Here is an 18,527-nt window from a genome sequence, read left to right as displayed (position 1 = left end):
CCTTCCTTGATCCGCCTTGGTGGGTCGTGTCGTCGGATTTCCTCCTACCTGTGCGCGTTGCAGCTCTTGAAAATGTCGTCCCGTGCAGATTCTGCATTGGCGCATTGGATGTCTCTGTCGGTGGAAGCTAATTTCTGAAATTCAACTTGGGGGTATCTATTTACTCGAAATTAACATTCAGAATGCCGTAATATCACTTTTATTCCTATTAGATCAATAATGAACCACTCATGTCACAAACTACTGGTAACCGAGAGCATGGCTACGATCGAACAAGACTGGAAGAGCTCTTAACGCCGGCTGCCGACTTTGGCGCGTAGTCCGTATCTCTTACTAGTTTCGTCACAGTTCGTGGATTTCCGATCAAGTTCGTACTTACTATTATCTGCATTTGTTAATGAACAGATGTGAATTTTAACGAGGCAAAATTATGATAAATAGTTTTAAACATCCAGAGGCTCCTCCTAGTATTCTTGTTGTCATAAATGACTTTAATTATTAAATATAACTAAACAAAATCGGTAACTTTGGCGCCAAGATGGCGGTACTTCCCGTCATGTATATTTCCCAGGCTGACGCTTGGTGCTACGGTCCAGCGCCGAGCCCCACCCCATTACGCGCGACATATGGTCGTTTCGTCACCTAGCCAGCCAGCGTGGGGAACGCTCTCCGATTCATGGCCGGCTACGAATTAAAGCACTTCCTAACTATCGTGAATACATCAATGAGAGATAGTAATTTATTAAAACTGGTAAAACTGTCTTCCTCACGTAAGAGGCACCTTACACACTGTACACCAACACTCCCGTTTGCAGTGGAATCGGGCACACTCGGCCTGGAGTCTCATTGTCTTCAGTGATTAGTCCCGCTTCGAAGTTAGCCACGACGATCAGCGAATACTTGGCCCCAGACAGCGATGGAATACGAACCTGACTGTCGCCCGCTGTACGGCTGACTGCCAGGGATAATGGTCTGGGGCACCATTTCTATTCGTAGTAGGACTCATTTGGTTGTCATCCGCCCCCTTCATGCAAGCCATCCTGGGCTTACATTTCAGTAAGATAATGCCTGCCCGCACAATGCGAGAGTTTCTACTGCTTGGCTTCGTACATACAAAAACTTACCATGGCCCGCAAGGTCTCCTGGTCTCTCCCCAATTAAGAACGCTTGGAGCATTATAGGTAGGGCTCTCCAACCATCTTGGAATTTTGACGATCATACGCGGCAACTGAGCACAATTTGACACGATATCCCTCAGGATGACAAGCCGAATAACTGCTGGCATAACGACCAGAGGTGGACCAACACATTATTGACTTGTTCAATTTATGAAGCTCCTTCTCTTGAATAAATCATCAAAATTTTATGAAGTTGTAGTCACTTTAAACTTCCTGGCAGATTAAAACTGTGTGCCTGACCGAGACTCGAACTCGGGACCTTTGCCTTTCGCGGGCAAGTGCTCTACCATGTGAGGTACCCAAGCACGACCCACGACCCGTCCTCACAGTTTTACTTCCGCCAGTACCTCGTCTCCTACTTTCCAAATTTCACAGAAGCTCTCCTACGAACCTTGCAGAAATAGCACTCCTGGAAGAAAGGAGACGCGGTCCCGCACACAGTTTTAATCTGACAGGAAGTTTCATAACAGCGCACACTCCGCTGCAGAGTGAAAATCTCATTCTTGTAGTCATTTGTTTGTGCATGTATATCACATGTACCGATTTCCATCCCATTCGAATAATTCCTTCGTGGCGAATTTTTTTCTTTTTTTGTATTAGAGTGTATTTCAATCTCGTCCTGAGTAACGACGTGTACACAGAGCCAGCCAGTCAAGGGATTTAGCTTAAAAATTTCGATTAAGGGCCATAGTCTAGTCTTTACAAATTTTCTCTCAGTTTAATTTCAGCGATGCCTACGTCACGTGAGCTGCCTGCCATTCAGAACCGATGCGGTTCTGTCTGGTTAAAGCCACTGTCAAGAGAGGCCTCTAGCCCTCTGCTGAATTTGCTGGCGAATTGATGCCGTCGGTTTAGCCAGTAGCGTGCATGGGACGCAGATCACATGTGTGGTCGTTTGGGGTACTGGAGCGCAGAATACTGTCCCAGACTTCAGACAGAGCAGACGTTTCTCATAGTTACCAGACTTCAGAGCGGGCGGAATAGTACCGTCCGCTTCTGTCCCTGCTCACCTGGACTGCCCACCAGCTGCATGGACGTGAACCGCCAGCTCTCCCGCTGCCTGCAGTTATGCCCAAACCCGGGACTGGCAGCCATCCTGTAATGTCCGCTCCCCAGGGTCAGCCCCTCATGTAGAGAATATAGATCCCAAGTTCAACAAATTTCTCTCTTTCGTTTCAAACAGACATCCCTTCTGGCACCTCTCTCTCCCATCTTTGACAAAGGTCGCCACCACGTTCCAGAGGTGAGCCCGTACAGACAAATGAATAATAATACAGGTCGATGTATAAGTACCTCTGGAGTTTTAGAAGAAGGATAGGCAAAAACTGCAAAACGTACAGAAAAATAACGCATACCGGTAGATAGAGGATTTCTCCAAGTTTAGATCCGTAATGTACGTTGTAGCGGAGTTTTACTGCGTGGCAGGCATGTCAGAACATAGAAACAAATCACCCGGATCATATTGTTGCATAGAATTAGTTTGTGCTTACCGACAGTCAACCCAGTGGACGGATTTACAAAGCAGGCTGCTACCGCCCCGTCCAACATAACTGAGCGAAGTGGCTTAGTGGTTAGCCCACTGGACTCGCAATCGGGAGGACAGTGGTACAGGTAGACGGCGTGGAGCGACAGCCGGCGGACGAGCACGGAGGCACCGGAGCTCAAGGTGAGCTGCTGCTGTGGTCCACACAATTCAGACGCCAGAAAGTTTTGCTCTCACGAGATCGTACATGTTATACACTTGAACACGAGACAACGAGGAGTTAGCATGAGTCGAAATTGTTCACTAGACGCCGCTGTTGGAATAAATGTCGCCACTGGAGCCAAGTGTTGTTGAAAGAATCATCATCGCCACTGCAGAGAGATTATAAGAATATCAGACAAAATTTAATTACCCCCAGTAGAGTATAACCTGTAGACTTTCACGGGACTTGTAAACAGGTGGAGAAGCCTCGGCAGCTGTCCAGTCCAGTTTCCTTATAAAGAAAGAGAACTGAATTAAATTAAAAGCATGTTTCCGATCCGAATCAGGCTGCTTAATACTCAGGAGTTCATCGATAGTAGTCAGGAGCCTATAAATCAATTAATTAAAAAGTCTGTGCAATCACCCAGTTAATCAATTCATTAAAAGTAATTTTCCTTGTACAACTGAAATCATCGATGGCTCACCTGAGTAAAGGACCATCAAATGGTGGAGAGGTGGAGTAATTTTCAAATTCACCCATCAATAAATTCAGAAATTTCACAATACAGCGAGAATCTGTAGAAGTCGGGTTTATTACTTTCAAATTCAAGCTGCAGTCGTACCGAAACATAGGGACAGCAGTTCTGCCCGCGTTCGGAGAATCGGCGCCTCTGCAGGTTCCTCAGTGTGAGCACCAGAAGGCCGAGGTGCCCAATCGGTTGAAACCAAACAAGAACCGTTTTTACTTCTGCCCCAGTCAGGTTGCCTATGGAACCATTCTCTGTCAGCATTACTGTACTGCATCTGGAGAGACGATCTTCGAGCCCTATGCCGTTACAATTCTTGGTCGACTTCACTTCTTTATTAGTAGTAGTACGGGAGTTGTCGCCATTTTATTCTACACGTGTTGGCTTCCACCTCTTGAGAAGAAACCATTCTTAGACTCAGTCAGTTATAGTTAAGATGTTTCAAAGTAGAATGCTCGAGGCAACTTTGGTCGTGGTTGTTATGCTCCGAAGTTAAACAGTAGACTAGCCAAGAGAGCTCACAGGATTGGAAAACAAGAGCGCCTACACGGGGAGAATCACGTCATTGACAGCAATAAAACCCTAGCCTTCCTCTCAGAGCCTGACCACTCTACCTGTTTTACGGAAACTGATACGAGGTCAGCTCTACTAGCTGCACGATGACCTGGTGAATAAGTCCGCCTGTTCCCAGCCACTGCCAGCTTCGGATCCACTGCTAGAAGTCCAGAGCCAACTGGCTATGGAGGGCGCTTCAACTTTGCAAGCTTCATTCCTGCTGGCCACATCTGTGACCATCCGAAGACGAGGGAGGGTTGACCTTCTGTAGATGAAGAACCAATCTGCTCATCGACGAGCTGTTCAGCTTGGGAGCCAGACGCCAGTGCCACCGCTCTTGAGCAGTGCAAGTACTGTCTTATGGGTTGTCCTTCATGTCTCTGTTTGGTCTACGCCTACACACCATCTCGACAAGCGACAACAGGGTTATGCATATTTCTGGGGCTGAGCATGAGCGCAGCTTCATTCAGTGACATCGCTGAGGCTCTGAGAGATGCCCACAGCCACGCCAAGCTGCAGCGACGCTCCAGCCACCGTATCCTACTACAATAGGGCTGCAGTACTGACCTGAGACAACGCCAGGGGCCTGCATCAGCAGATTCCTCACTGGGCAACGATATGCTAATCTGCACGTCCGTTCAACCCGGGCACAGCAGGGGCGCCACCTGGCCGCACTGGGAAGAAGACAGTAATTGTAATTACTCTTGGAAATGAATGACTATTAATTGAATGATGTCACATTAGTACCGTGGCATTCTAGAGGACTCCATCACCATCCCTCAGCTCGACTATCCTACAGTCACGTAGGATTCCGTATCTGGCGGGCTCCTACAATTCAGTCTGATTATACCTGAACGAATGGAAGAACTAGTAGAAGCCGACCTCGGGGAAGATCAGTTTGGATTCCGTAGAAATACTGGAACACGTGAGGCAATACTGACCTTACGACTTATCTTAGAAGAAAGATTAAGGAAAGGCAAACCTACGTTTCTAGCATTTGTAGACTAAGAGAAAGCTTTTGACAATGTTGACTGGAATACTCTCTTTTAAATTCTAAAGGTGGCAGGGGTGAAATACAGGGAGCGACAGGCTATTTACAATTTGTACAGAAACCAGATGGCAGTTACAAGAGTCGAGGGGCATCAAAGGGAGGCAGTGGTTGGGAAGGGAGTGAGACAGGGTTGTAGCCTATCCCCGATGTTATTCAATCTGTATGTTGAGCAAGCAGTAAAGGAAACAAAAGAAAATTTCGGAGTAGGTATTAAAGTCCATGGAGAAGAAATAAAAACTTTGAGGTTCGCCGATGACATTGTAATTCTGTCAGAGACAGCAAAGGACTTGGAAGAGCAGTTGAATGGAATGGACAGTGTCTTAAAAGGAGGATATAAGATGAACATCAACAAAAGCAAAACGGGGATAATGGAATGTAGTCGAATTAAGTCGGGTGATGCTGAGGGAATTAGATTAGGAAATGAGACACTTAAAGTAGTAAAGGAGTTTTGCTATTTGGGGAGCAAAATAACTGATGATGGTCGAAGTAGAGAGGATATAAAATGTAGACTGGCAATGGCAAGAAAAGCGTTTCTGAAGAAGAGAAATTTGTTAACATCGAGTATTGATTTAAGTGTGAGGAAGTCATTTCTGAAAGTATTTGTATGGAGTGTAGCCATGTATGGAAGTGAAACATGGACGATAAATAGTTTAGACAAGAAGAGAATAGAAGCTTTCGAAATGTGGTGCTACAGAAGAATGCTGAAGATCAGACGGGTAGATCGCATAACTAATGAGGAAGTATTGACAAGGATTGGGGAGAAGAGAAGTTTGTGGCACAACTTGACCAGAAGAAGGGATCGGTTTGTAGGACATGTTCTGAGGCATCAAGGGATCACCAATTTAGTATTGGAGGGCAGCGTGCAGAGTAAAAATCGTAGAGGGAGACCAAGAGATGAATACACTAAGCAGATTCAGAAGGATGTAGGTTGCAGTAGGTACTGGGAGATGAAGAAGCTTGCACAGGATAGAGTAGCATGGAGAGCTGCATCAAACCAGTCTCAGGACTGAAGACCACAACAACAACATACCTGAACTAGGGTGTTTATTTCAACACTACTGGTGGTCAAGTGTTGCTCTTCCGTCTATATCTTTGTCACGAGTATGCTGTGGACACCCCTTGTGTTCCTAGATGAAATGTTCAGAGAGGAACACGCGTACATTCCTCGTATGTTGAACACTCAGGACCCTTATTGCATCTCGTCCGCCCCACTAAAACACCCGACCTTAATCCCATCGAAAATGTTTGGGACTATTTTCAACACTGGGTGAAAATAGCAATAATCATTCCCGCATGTTGGTAGCCCTACAGGAGTTAATCATCAATTAGTTGCTTCAGATGGACTTGGCGTACCTGATGAAACTGTTAGGAGGGGGAAGGGGAGAAGAGGTCTCTCTTCCTAGCTAAGAGAGGCTATCATCAAGGCTGGACGGACAGAATGAGCAGAAGTCTGCGACTGTTTACTGATGACGCCGTGGTGCACACGAAAGTGTCGTCGGTGAGTGACTATAGGAGGAGACAGGACGACTTGGGTAGAATTTCTGTTTGGTGTGAGAAATGGAGCTTATTTTAAATGTAGAGGAATGTAAGTCAATACAGATGGGAAAGAAAAAAATCCAGAAACGCACACAATCACCACCCAACAAACATAGAAACTGACTTACACATCCTTAAAACTAGTAGCAGCTAATACTAAAAATTAACTATGGGAGAAAACTATCGAATCCAAAGTATCAATAGCCCAAGGAAAGAAAGTACTAAATGAATACACATCACTGTGCAATAATACCCTCTTTGCTACAATTGAAGAACTATATAAATAACATCTGCCCCAGTCCTGAACACACATACACACACACACACACACACACGCGCGCGCGCAAATCAAACACCACAAACGCCAAATACACTTCAAACTTGCGCGCCTCGTCCAACCAAACATGCTGCAAAACAAATAAATACTAAACAGCGACAACGACACGTAATGGCGGCGAAAACTCTGCCAACATTTTGAAAAATTGGAAAAAGTGCGTTGTCAAGCGACCATAGGTCATGAAATCAGCTTATTCACCTCGCCAACAACATATGAGAATACACTACAACACCAAAACCGCAAGTTACACACAAAAAAATGTCATACATACTCATTTCCGTTTGTAAATGCATAATAAACAGAAAAATAAAAATTAGGTTTTCCTGTTTGCAGATGAGAAATTGTAGATTGTGTAGCAGACTAGCTGCCAACATAAATATGCAAGAGCATCATGTAAGGTATGTAAATTAATGCATACATCCACGCTTTTGCCAGTTAAGCTATAACTAGAACTTTAGACATAATGTTGTAAACAACACACAGCGCATCAGGTCGTTAATACATATCTCAGTTATGTACTGTGAACAATTTCACAACAAATTTGCAAAAATTTTACAACAATTATTCATTCACAATCGTAAACATTATGTATCAAATTTCCGCTAAATGTTGATATGTAGCAATAATTTTACAGCAAGAAAATAAAAAATAACTTCACCTGAAGATAGCACAAAAAGTGCTGTAACATGTATGGGTTAAACAAAAGTGAAAAGGTGTCTTGCATACGGCGGTATTCCTCGTCCTATTTTCATAGAAAGCACAGACATAAGAAGAAGGACTGCAACACCACCTGATGATTAATCCCGAAACGTTTGAATACAGTGTTAGTAATGTGATGCTCGATACATTCATGTCGGCTGCATATCCAGGCGGAACGTTGGAAATCAGTATAAAATGGAACAAACTCGAGAGATCGATAGTAAGGAAGCTATTTATTGCGAGAATTCTGGGACAGTGTAGTTGCTCTATTAAGGTGACCTGTTCTTGAGTACTGCTCCATTGTTTGGGATCACCACTAGATTGGTTTAAGGTCAGACCCCGAACCAATTCATACGCGTGCAGGTAGATTTCTTATCGGTAGGTTCGATCAACACACGAACATTGCGAAGATGCTCCGTGATCTGTAATGGGAATCCCTGGTGGGAAAACGCATTCTTCTCGCGAAATGCTATTGAGTAAGTTTAGAGAACCGCCATTTGCAGTTGACTGCAGAAAGATTCAGCTGTCACCAACGTACTGTCGTGGACAAAACGAGCGAGACCCCTCGCCTTTGCGGTACCTGAATTACCACGTGTATAGGCAAACGGATTTTATTTGCATTCCTGTAAACGCGATTTGGATCGAAAGCGTAGCTCCGATTAATATGCCGATGAGTCGACTGCAACTATAACATTTCGAATAAAGGGTAGGGTGAATTATTGATTCGTTGTTAGAATTTCGTCACCTAAATCGGTAAAAAGGGAACCCTACTAGTCTCACTTTGTTGACCGCCTCTCTGTCTACCCAACCCTTGAAACCCGTTTACCTCGAGTACGGGTAGACATAATAACCGGAAATGTGCCGCACTTCCTGCGGTATACGGTCCCTTGGTGGTGTAAAAAAGTGAGCTTCTATGTCAACGCAATCTAAAGATACGGCCGATTATGTAAAGAAAATTTACGCGAAAGGTCAAAAAATGGCTCTAAGATCTATGCGACCAAACTGCTTAGCTCATCAGTCCCCTAGACCTAGAACTACTTAAACCTACCGAAGCTAAGGGTCTCACACACATCCATGCCCGAGGTAGGATTCCCACCTGTGACTGAAGAAGCCGCGCTGTTGGTGACTGAAGCGCCTAGAACCGCTCGGCCACCACAGCCGCTGAAACCCTTTTCACCATTAACGGAATTTTGTTATGATTGTTCACGCATTGCTAAAATTGCACACTTTCATGGTAGGCCAGCAACGGTAATCCAGTGTGACTGGTCTGAACGATGACATAGACCGTTTCGTGGCCGAATGCGCGTAATACTTTGGTAATTCGTAACGATGTGTGGGTACTTTGTCTTACTAAAACAGTTATGTTATCTCGATAAGATGGAATTAGATTTATTAGTACAGTTCACTAGTTAGTGTTTCTTCTTTCATTTATATTTTATATTTACGTGTTGTGTTTAACACAGTATTCAGTGTCAATATAGTCTTACACATGACTGAAAACAGTCTGACAAAGTGCGGATAGTTTTTCAATTACACGCCTGTGTATAGTATGTTGGTAGCACTTCGTCGCCTTGCCTGTACCGAGCGAGGTGGCGCAGTGGTTAGACACTGGACTCGCATTCGGGAGGACGACGGTTCAATCCCGCGTCCGGCCATTCTGGTTTAGGTTTTCCGTGATTTCCCTAGATCACTCCAGGCAAATGCCGGGATGGTTCCTCTGAAAGGGCACCGCCGACTTCCTTCCCCATCCTTCTCTATTCCGATGAGACCGATGACCACGATGTCTGGTCTCCTTCCCCAAACCAACCAACCAACCAACCTTGCCTGTTATGCTGTGTATCAGACTCTATGCTGTGCGGATCAGTACAACGAAAAGGTGAGGGGTCTCGCTCGTTTTGTCCACGACTGTACATTCTGCATAGGGACTACGAAGACAAAATAAGCGGAATAACTGCTCTTACGAAGGTGAATAGACAGTGGCTTTCCCTCGCTCCATCTGCAAGTGGAACAGGAAAGGGAATGGCCAGTAGTGGACAAGCTACCCTCCGCCATGCAGTGTATGGTGACTTGCGGTGTACGTATGTAGCTGTAGAGGTTTCATACGGTACTAAAGCGTAGTCTCCTAGGGGAGACTAATTTTGTGCATTATCGAGAAGAGAACTGGGACGAGTGCGCGAGACCGACCTGCAGGACGTTGGTGTAGTTGAAGCAGACGGCGGCGCCCTTGGGGATGGGCAGCGCGGCGTGCACCGTCATGACGAAGTTGTCGTCGACGGCGAGGTGCGTGTTGGCGACGCAGTCGTGCGCCATGAGCGCGGCGCGCGCGTACACGGCGCGCAGCTGGTCGCGGCCGCCGTGGGCCGCGCGCACCTCGAAGCTGTTCACGTCCAGAACGCCGCACACGCGCTGGCACGTCTCCTCGCTCTCGCGCAGCAGCCCCGCCTCCTTCAGCGGCTGCCGGCGCCAGCAAACACACGTGTGCTTTGCTCCCATTCCTTGAAACTCAGCATGTCAAAAATAGCTCTGAGCACTATGGGACTTAACACCTGAGGTCATCAGTCCCCTAGACTTAGAACTACTTAAACCTAACCAACCTAAGGACAAGCCCGCCCGGCTAGCCGAGCGGTCTACCGCGCGGCTTTCCGGAGCGGGAAGGTGAGCCTCGTCCTCGGCACGAATCCGCGCGGCGGACTTGTGTCGATGTCCGGTGAGCCGGCCAGTCCGTGGACGGTTTTTAGGCGGTTTCCCATCTGCCTCGGCGAATGCAGGCTGGTTCCCCTTTTTCCGTCTCAGCTACACTATGTTGGCGATTGCTGCACAGACAAGTTCTCCACGTATGCGTACACCACCATTACTCTGTAAGCTTATTTATCCATCGCTGACATAGAAGACCGCAAACCTTTTGTCCTTCCCGTCTGGGGAAACTGTGCAATGACTAGAGTGCATGTAAAGCTTACTGGGACAGGGTAAATGCTAGCTACAATGAAGTCGATAATTCGATTTTAATACTGGCATTTTAATTTGATATTCCCCACAACTGACAAAATTTACAAAAAAATGTGAATTTCTTTGTCCACCCATACACTCCTGAGAATGGCACATTAACAATTTGCAATTACGCGCCCCTATTACCGGCAGCTACGTTGATAAATATTCGGCACCTCGCAAGGATAATTACCAGATCAAGAATATTAGGTAAGTTGTTGGAAGCGGTTAAGCGTTTTTGAAAATCTCGCTTCTGAGCACACAGAGAGCTCTAACCGCAGAACTCTGCGCGAACCATGCGTTGGTGCAGTGCTGCGATTAAGACCGTGTATCTCCCTTCGAAGATGATGGCCAAGACACCGTCTCCAAGTCCGTACCGCTCGGTGGCTGAAGGCGAAGGCATCTCTCTCCACAATTCTCCCGTCTCCACGCGTACGAAAACGCAGCGGAAGAATACTCAGTTTCGGCCAATATCGAATACTGTATCATCGCCGAAATCCTTCCAACGGCATTTCTGAGATCTACCCAATGATCGAGTAGGTCATAACGCCCCAAACGAAATTCCCGTTTTCGCCACGTGTTGCCCAGCACAGTTGGCTCCGGATGCCGGGCTATCCCCAAAAGCGACGTATTGTCCCCCTTTTCCGGTGACTGCTACCTGCCGCCCACGGCGGCCCGGCGAGCTACGGCCATCTGCGGACTTTGTATTCCACAATTCTCAACTTCCGACACTTTTCACCAAGGCTTTAAGTTAGTGGCTCAATCATGCAGACATGCATGGAATACTGCTCGAGAGTGCCTCATATTTATCACAGTTCAATAGAGTCATGATTTGATGTCCTTGCCAGTCACTTTATTATTAATATTAATGTTGGTAAGGTAACGTGTAAGTGCCCATGTCGTGACACCTTACAACTCTACCAAGCAAACATACAGGTTACACTCGTCTGGTGTGAGACGTTCAAATGGTTCAAATGGCTCTGAGCACTATGGGACTCAACTGCTGTGGTCATTAGTCCCCTAGAACTTAGAACTACTTAAACCTAACTAACCTAAGGACATCACACACATCCATGCCCGAGGCAGGATTCGAACCCGCGACCGTAGCAGTCGGGTGTGAGACGTTCCCTGGAGGGGTCCACCGGGGGCCGAACCGCATAATAACCTTGGCTTCGGTGTGGGGCGGCGGAGGGGTGAAGTGGACTGCGGTAGTCGTCGTGGGGTTGTGGACCACTGCGGCTGCGGAGGGTACGGAGCCTCTCCGTCGTTTCTAGGTCTCCGGTTAACACACAACATACAACATACACCCTATGGACATCACACACATCCATGCCCGAGGCATGGAAGAGAACTGGGGCCTTACTCTAGTTTTTTTTTCTTTATTGTTATTTTTCACCTCATACAAAGGTGGGCTGGCAGCGGATAAATCTACTCCGCTCTTCAGCCACAAGCATTACAATAAAAGAGAAAATGAAGACAGAAAAGTAACAGATTGGTGGTTAAAAAACAGAGATACAATAATTAAAAACATGTAGCCTTTCACACTCGACGAAAAGAAAAACCACTATGAACTGTCGGCACTGCGCACGAACACTGATGATTTAGACGGTACAAGAGAACAAAGGAGCGTGGCGGCGAAAAACACTAAATCACAAACACGATGCCACACGCACGAGAAACTGATGGCGATGATCTCCGGCGCGCCAATGTCCACTTAACGTGTGCGAGTCCAGGGATCTGCCAAGAGGGGAAAAGATGGTGGGGGAGGGAGAGGGGAGAGCAAAGATGCCAATGGCAGAGGTGATGGTGGGAGGAAGGAAGGTATGGGGGTAGGGGAAGCCCAGGGGAGGAGGGGGGAGAAAAGGAGGAGGGATGGGAGGGAGAGAGAAGGGAGAGAGGGTGTCCAGAGGAACAAACACAGGAAGTGGGAGGAGAATATCAAAGTTGGTAGGAGGGGTAAATGGAGGGGAGGAGGGCATCATCAGGGAGGGGAAGCTGGCGGAAGCCACCTTGGGAGAGAGTAAGCGGTGGAGAGATGGAGTGCAGGTGGGATGTGGAGATACAGGTGAGAGGATGGGAGAGAAAAGCAGGTGAGGAGGTTCGAGTTTACGGGACTTGTAGAGGATCCGTATCCGTTCGAGGAAAAGGAGGTGGTGGGGGAATGGAATAAGGTCGTGCAGGATCTGCATGGGGGAGGGGAGACGGATGCATAGGCGAGACGAGGAGCATGGCGTTCAAGGATCTGAAGGGATTTGTAAAAGGTAGGAGGAGTGTAAATCCAGGCAGGGTAGGCGTAGCAGAGGGTAGGACGGATGAGGGATTTATAGGTGTGGAGGTTGGTGGAGGGGTCCAGACCCCATGTACGGCCAGAAAGGAGCTTGAGGCGACTGAGTCGGGAGCATGCCTTGGCTTGGATTGTCTGGAGGTGGGGGGTCCAGGAGAGGCGACGGTCAAGGGTGTCGCCAAGGTACTTAAAGGTGGGTGTGAGGGCGATAGGACGGCCATAGACGGTGACATAGAAGTCGAGGAGGCGGAAGGAAGGGGTGGTTTTGCCTACAATGATCGCCTGGGTTTTGGAAGGATTGACCTTAAGCAACCGTAGGAGGCGACAGCGGATGGCGGTTTGTTGGGTTTAAGAATCATCAGGGCCTTACTCTAGCTCGCATGCTCTTATTTATATAGCCGCGGTGTGGGCCTGGGAAGGAGCAGCTGCTGACCAGTCGCTGGGCTAGCAAATCATTGCTTCATTCGCTGAGGGACAATGAAGATCTCGATTTAATTGTGCAATCAGCACACAGGTAAGTATCTGTAATAAAAATCTGATGTGGCTACGTTAAATACTTTTGGCGAGAGAATTATTTTAGTTGTACTACACGCAATAGATGAGCTCTGAACTTGCCCTTTGGAGAGACGCTACAGGTATATTTTTTAGCTACCTTTTTGAAACTTCTCACATCTTTGGTGTTATAGTGTATCTCCATTCTAACTAAATCTAAACATCGTAGCTTTATCTAATCACTTACTTAATCTATCTTACTTTCGAACTTTTAGGACACAAAAACAGAAAATCATGAATTTCAACCAAAATATTACTTTGTGAGATCCAGCATGCTGTTTCCATTAAATTACAGTGAAAAAGGAATCCGAAGTTTCTAGCTCCTTCCTGTTGCGCCGATGATTTTTACGTAAAATGTTCAAATTTCGAAAACTGTTAAAGTTACTTTTCAGATTATTTATTTTATTTTCAAGGTATCGAGCAACATTCGTGACGTCATAGCGAGTTACAGCGGACTGAGCTGGCATACAATGGGAAGCATATGAATTTTATATGGCGTGAGTAGGCTGCTTCCGTACACAGTCTTCGGACGGAAGACCACAGTAACAACCGCAACATTGGTTACGTAGACGGCAGTTGCTGACCTGCACGACGGTGGCGTCGTTGTGGCTCCAGACGGCGGTGCCGGGCCCGCGGCGCTCGGCGTGCGCCTCGAGCTGCAGCAGCTGGCGCCAGTTCTCTGGCCGGGCGGCCGCCAGCAGCAGGCAGCGCAGCGGCAGCACCGCCTCCACCCCCGCACGCAGCAGCCGCGCCCCCGCCTCGCCGGCCTCCCGCAGCGCGCAGCACTGCACGCAACCACCACACCACACCACATACAGCGCCCTGGCAGCACGAGGAAGTAATGGCGCACTGATCTGCGTGATGCTAAGCTATCACTTCTGAACTGATCACCAGACTTTGTGCCGATGTCGTGGATTATATTGCAAACCTCTCAGCACCGTCTCACGAAGTGATGACATGTTATTCTGTCGATGGTGATCCGCCCATTGGACAGGAACGTCAAGCTCGGTGGCCCCCTTCATTCCATTTGAGAGTAGCAGGCAATGTGCTGGCACCAGGTTTCACCCTCCGCTTCTCCTTTCATCGGTCACAATAAACATGACACCACACTACACACACCAAATACAGTCATCTATACTTATCACATAACACTCAAACATTCAACTCTCTCACTTCGCGAACGAAAGGTGCTATTGTCGTCTAAAGATAGAATGTCTTTTCAATTAGGTGCTTGAACCGGTCCTTTGGGGTCTCCCAGACAAGAATAACCTGCGACTTTACTTCTTTACTTTTGCAGAATGTGGCTGCGGTCTCATAATCGTATCTGGGTTGGGTTGGGTTGTTTAGGGGGAAGAGACCAAACAGCGACGTCATCTGTCTCATCGGATTAGGGAAGGATGGGAAAGGAAGTCGGCCGTGCCCTTTCAAAGGAACCATCCCGGCATTCGCCTGGAGCGATTTAGGGGAATCACGGAAAACCTAAATCAGGATGGCCGGACGCGGGATTGAACCGTCGTCCTCCCGAATGCGAGTCCAGTGTGCTAACCACTGCCCCACCTCGCTCGGTAAGCGTATCTGTTTGGCCGCACCAGTAAGTCAGCTAAATCTCTGGGAAATAGCAGAAAATCTTCCAAAGTCATATTACCACAAGCGCTATGTTTTTAATTTTTATCAGAAGCTGCAAGCAGTCATTCGTTGACAGCTACATTAATTAAATTGCGTCACATGCACCATTAAAATAGGTACAGGAAAATGCTTCATCATGTGGCTGACAGGCAACGAAAATGAAAGCTGCAAGGTAGATACTATTACCAAGCGTCCATACTGCCGCAGTAATCTAAAAATTGGTTTTTCGACACAAGTCGTGGGGTATCTCCTAGTATCGAGTCGGACCTCCACTTGGCCGGCGTAGTGCAGCAAGTAGATGTCGCATGGAAGTCACACTCATAAATAGTCAGCCATGCCACCTCTACAGCTGTCCATAATTGCTAAAGTGTTGTCGGTGCATGGTTTTGTACACGAACTAACATCCCGATTATGTTCTACAAATGTCCGATGGGATTCATGTCGGGCGATTTGAGTGCCCAAATCATTCGTTCGAAATGTCCAGAATATTGTTGAAGCCAGTCACGAACAGTTGTGGACGGTAACATGGCGCACTGTTATCGACAATAATGCCCTCGTTCTTTGGGAACGTCAAGTCGACGAATGGCTGCAAATGGTCTCCAAGCAGCCAAACATAGCCATTTCCAGTCAATTATCGGTTCAACTGGACCATAGGATCCTGTCCACTGCTTGGAGTCACCACCAGCTTGCGCTGCGTCTTGTTGACAGCTTGGGTCCATGGCTTCGTGGCGTCTGCGCCACACTCGAACCCTAACACCGGCTCTTAGCAACTGAAATCGGCACCTGTTTTTCAATCGTCTAGGTCCAACCAGAATGGTTACGAACCCACGACAGCAGCTGCAGGCGACATCCTGATGTTAATAAAGGAACTCGTGGCGGTCGTCTGGTGCCACAGCCAGTTAATGGCACATTTCGCTATACTGTCCTACCGGTTACAGTTGAAGAGGGTTGTAATGTGTAATAAGCAGACATTTATCTAGACCATCACACAAGAATTCCAAACTGCATCAGTACTATGACAGTTATACGGGAGGTGAGAAAATTTGGATTTCATGATCGAGCGGCTGCTCATAAACCACACATCCCGCCGTTAAATGCCAAACGACGCTTCGCTTCGTGTAAGGAGCGTAAACATTGGACGACTGAACAGTGAAAAAACGTTGTGTGGAGTGACGAATCATAGTACACAGTGTGGTGATCCTATGGCAGGGTGTGGGTATGGCTAATACCCACTGAACGTCATCTGCCAGCGTGTGTAGTGCCAACAGTAAAATTCGGAGGCAGTGGTGTTATGGTGTGGTCGTGTTTTTCATGGGGGAGGCTTGTACCCCTTGTTGTTTTGCGTGGCACTATCACATCACAGGCCAAAATTGATGTTTTAAGGACCTTGTTGCTTCCCACTGTTGAAGAGCACTTCGGGGATGGCTATTGCATCTTTCAACACGATAGAACACCTGTTCATAATGCACGGCCTGTGGCGGAGTCGTTACACGACAATAACAGCCCTTTAATGAACTGGCCTGCACAGAGTCCTGACCTTAATCTTATAGAACACCTTTGGGATGTTTTGGAACGCCAACTTCGTGCCAGGCCCCATCGAGCGATATCGATACCTCTCGTTAGTGCAGCATTCCGTGAAGAATGGGCTGCCATTCCCCAAGAAACCTTCCACCACCTGATTGAACGCATGCCTGCGAGAATGGGAGCCGTCATCAAGGCTGAGGGTGGGCCAACATCATATTGAATTCTAGCATTACCGATGGAGGGCGCCACGAACTTGTCGGTCATTTTCAGCGAGGTGACCCGATACTTTTGATTACATAGTGTAAGTACTGTGTATTGACGAATCACTTTCCTGTGAGAAACTAAACTGTGGCTGCAACTTCCATCAAGGGATTGACAGTTTCTGAAAAGCTGTTCCGACCGGCTATCTCCATGGAGCCACAGTCAAGTCCCTGCTAATCACTCGCACTAAAGCCACAGTGTTAGAGTCCAGCTGAGAAACTAAACTTCTGTTAGAAACCCTCAAGCTTGCCCTAAGCCCAACCTGTTCAGCCCATCTCACATAATTTCATCTTACTGCAGTAGATGTATAGTTGCTAATACATTTCATTTAATGACGTAACCTACATCGCAAGTAATGCGTTTGACCTGAAATAAAATTGCATTTGCCGTTATACGACTTTATTACGAACTTCACTGCCACTAAAATATTATCTGCACATGTTTCTGTAGGGTTGGGCAAGAGGTTGAAGGATTCATTTCTGATATTACTCGGATCTCAAGTAGCCCTTCATTGTGATGAGATGTGGCCTACATATCGACCCAAAACGGGACTGAGCCACCTCCTTACTGAGTCCGTAGGACTGCATGCCTGGGACTTGCATTGGTGCCTGATCACCTCCAAACTCTACTATGATGATCATCAAGCGTCAGATGAATCCTGTACTCGACAACAAAGAGAACCAGACTCCAGTGATCCCGGTTCCATTCCCTGCGTTCTCTCGCTCACCTATACAACGGCGCTGGTGTTTGTATTGCGTGTCTTGGTCAACACAACCCAGTTGCATTCAAAAAGTACCACGCAATTCAGATGCATTCTTTCCGGGGCATTATGAGCCGTATTCTGTAGTTTACGGTCATAAGCTGGTGTCGGCTGCTAACAAGAGTTATAAAGCCTATATGCCGTTCTGTATGTCCCACAATAGCGACTGCGTGTTCGAATGACATCATTGTGGTGTACACCAGTGCAGCGGCAACGTCCTGTACTGAGAACCCTTATGTGCACAAGCCGTACTGGGCCGTTCACTATTGTGAAAAACCGCCCTGTGCTGAACTACACTGAGAGTTGAGGTTTACTTTTACTACTTTAAGACACACAACAACCAGCATTTTTATGTATTATTGCGCATTATATTAAAAAGGAAAAAAATTCCTAATGTTGTTGTTGTGGTCTTCAGTCCAGATGCTGCTTTGATGCAGCTCTCCATGCTAATCTATCCCGTGCAAGCTTATTCATCTCCCACTACCTAGTGCAACCTATTCCCTTCTGAATCTGTTTAGTGTACTCATCTCTTGGTCTCCCTCCACGATATTTACCGTCTACACTGCCGTCCAATACTAAAGTGGTGATCCCTTGAGGCCTCAGTATATGTCTACCAATTGATCCCTTCTTCTAGGGAAGTTGTGTCACAAATTTCTCTTCTCCGCAATCGTATTCAATACCTCCTCATTAGTTACGTGATCTACCCACCTAATCTTCAACATTCTTCTGTAGCACCAATTTCGAAAGCTTCTATTCTCTTCTTGTCCAAACTATTTATTATCCATGTTTCACTTCCATACATGGCTACACTCCATACAAATACTTTCAGAAACGACTTCCTGACACTTAAATCTATACTTGATGTTAACAATTTTTTCTTCTTCAGAAACGCTTTCCTTGCCATTGCCAGTCTACATTTTATATCCTCTCTACTACGACCATCATCAGTTATTTTGCTCCCCAAATAG

General features: G+C 46.9%; 1 protein-coding gene across 2 annotated transcripts in view; it reads right to left on the bottom strand.

Moving 5' to 3' along the window:
- Positions 1-18,527, bottom strand: part of LOC126329223 (SET domain-containing protein SmydA-8-like) — a 143,386-nt gene that overhangs the window by 23,127 nt on the left and 101,732 nt on the right. For both annotated transcript variants that reach the window (XR_007562187.1, XM_049996135.1), the window contains exons 4-5: positions 13,973-14,173; positions 9,752-10,021 (exon numbers count right to left, since the gene is read on the bottom strand). Coding sequence is in view for 1 of the 2 variants with exons in the window: in XM_049996135.1 (XP_049852092.1) it covers positions 9,752-10,021; positions 13,973-14,173 (471 nt within the window). In the remaining variant the exon portion in view is untranslated. The remainder of the gene's footprint in view (positions 1-9,751; positions 10,022-13,972; positions 14,174-18,527) is intronic.

This window comes from Schistocerca gregaria, chromosome 2 (assembly GCF_023897955.1).
Source record: "Schistocerca gregaria isolate iqSchGreg1 chromosome 2, iqSchGreg1.2, whole genome shotgun sequence".
NCBI classification, from domain to species: domain Eukaryota; kingdom Metazoa; phylum Arthropoda; class Insecta; order Orthoptera; family Acrididae; genus Schistocerca; species Schistocerca gregaria.
This window is presented reverse-complemented; position numbering and strand designations above follow the sequence as displayed.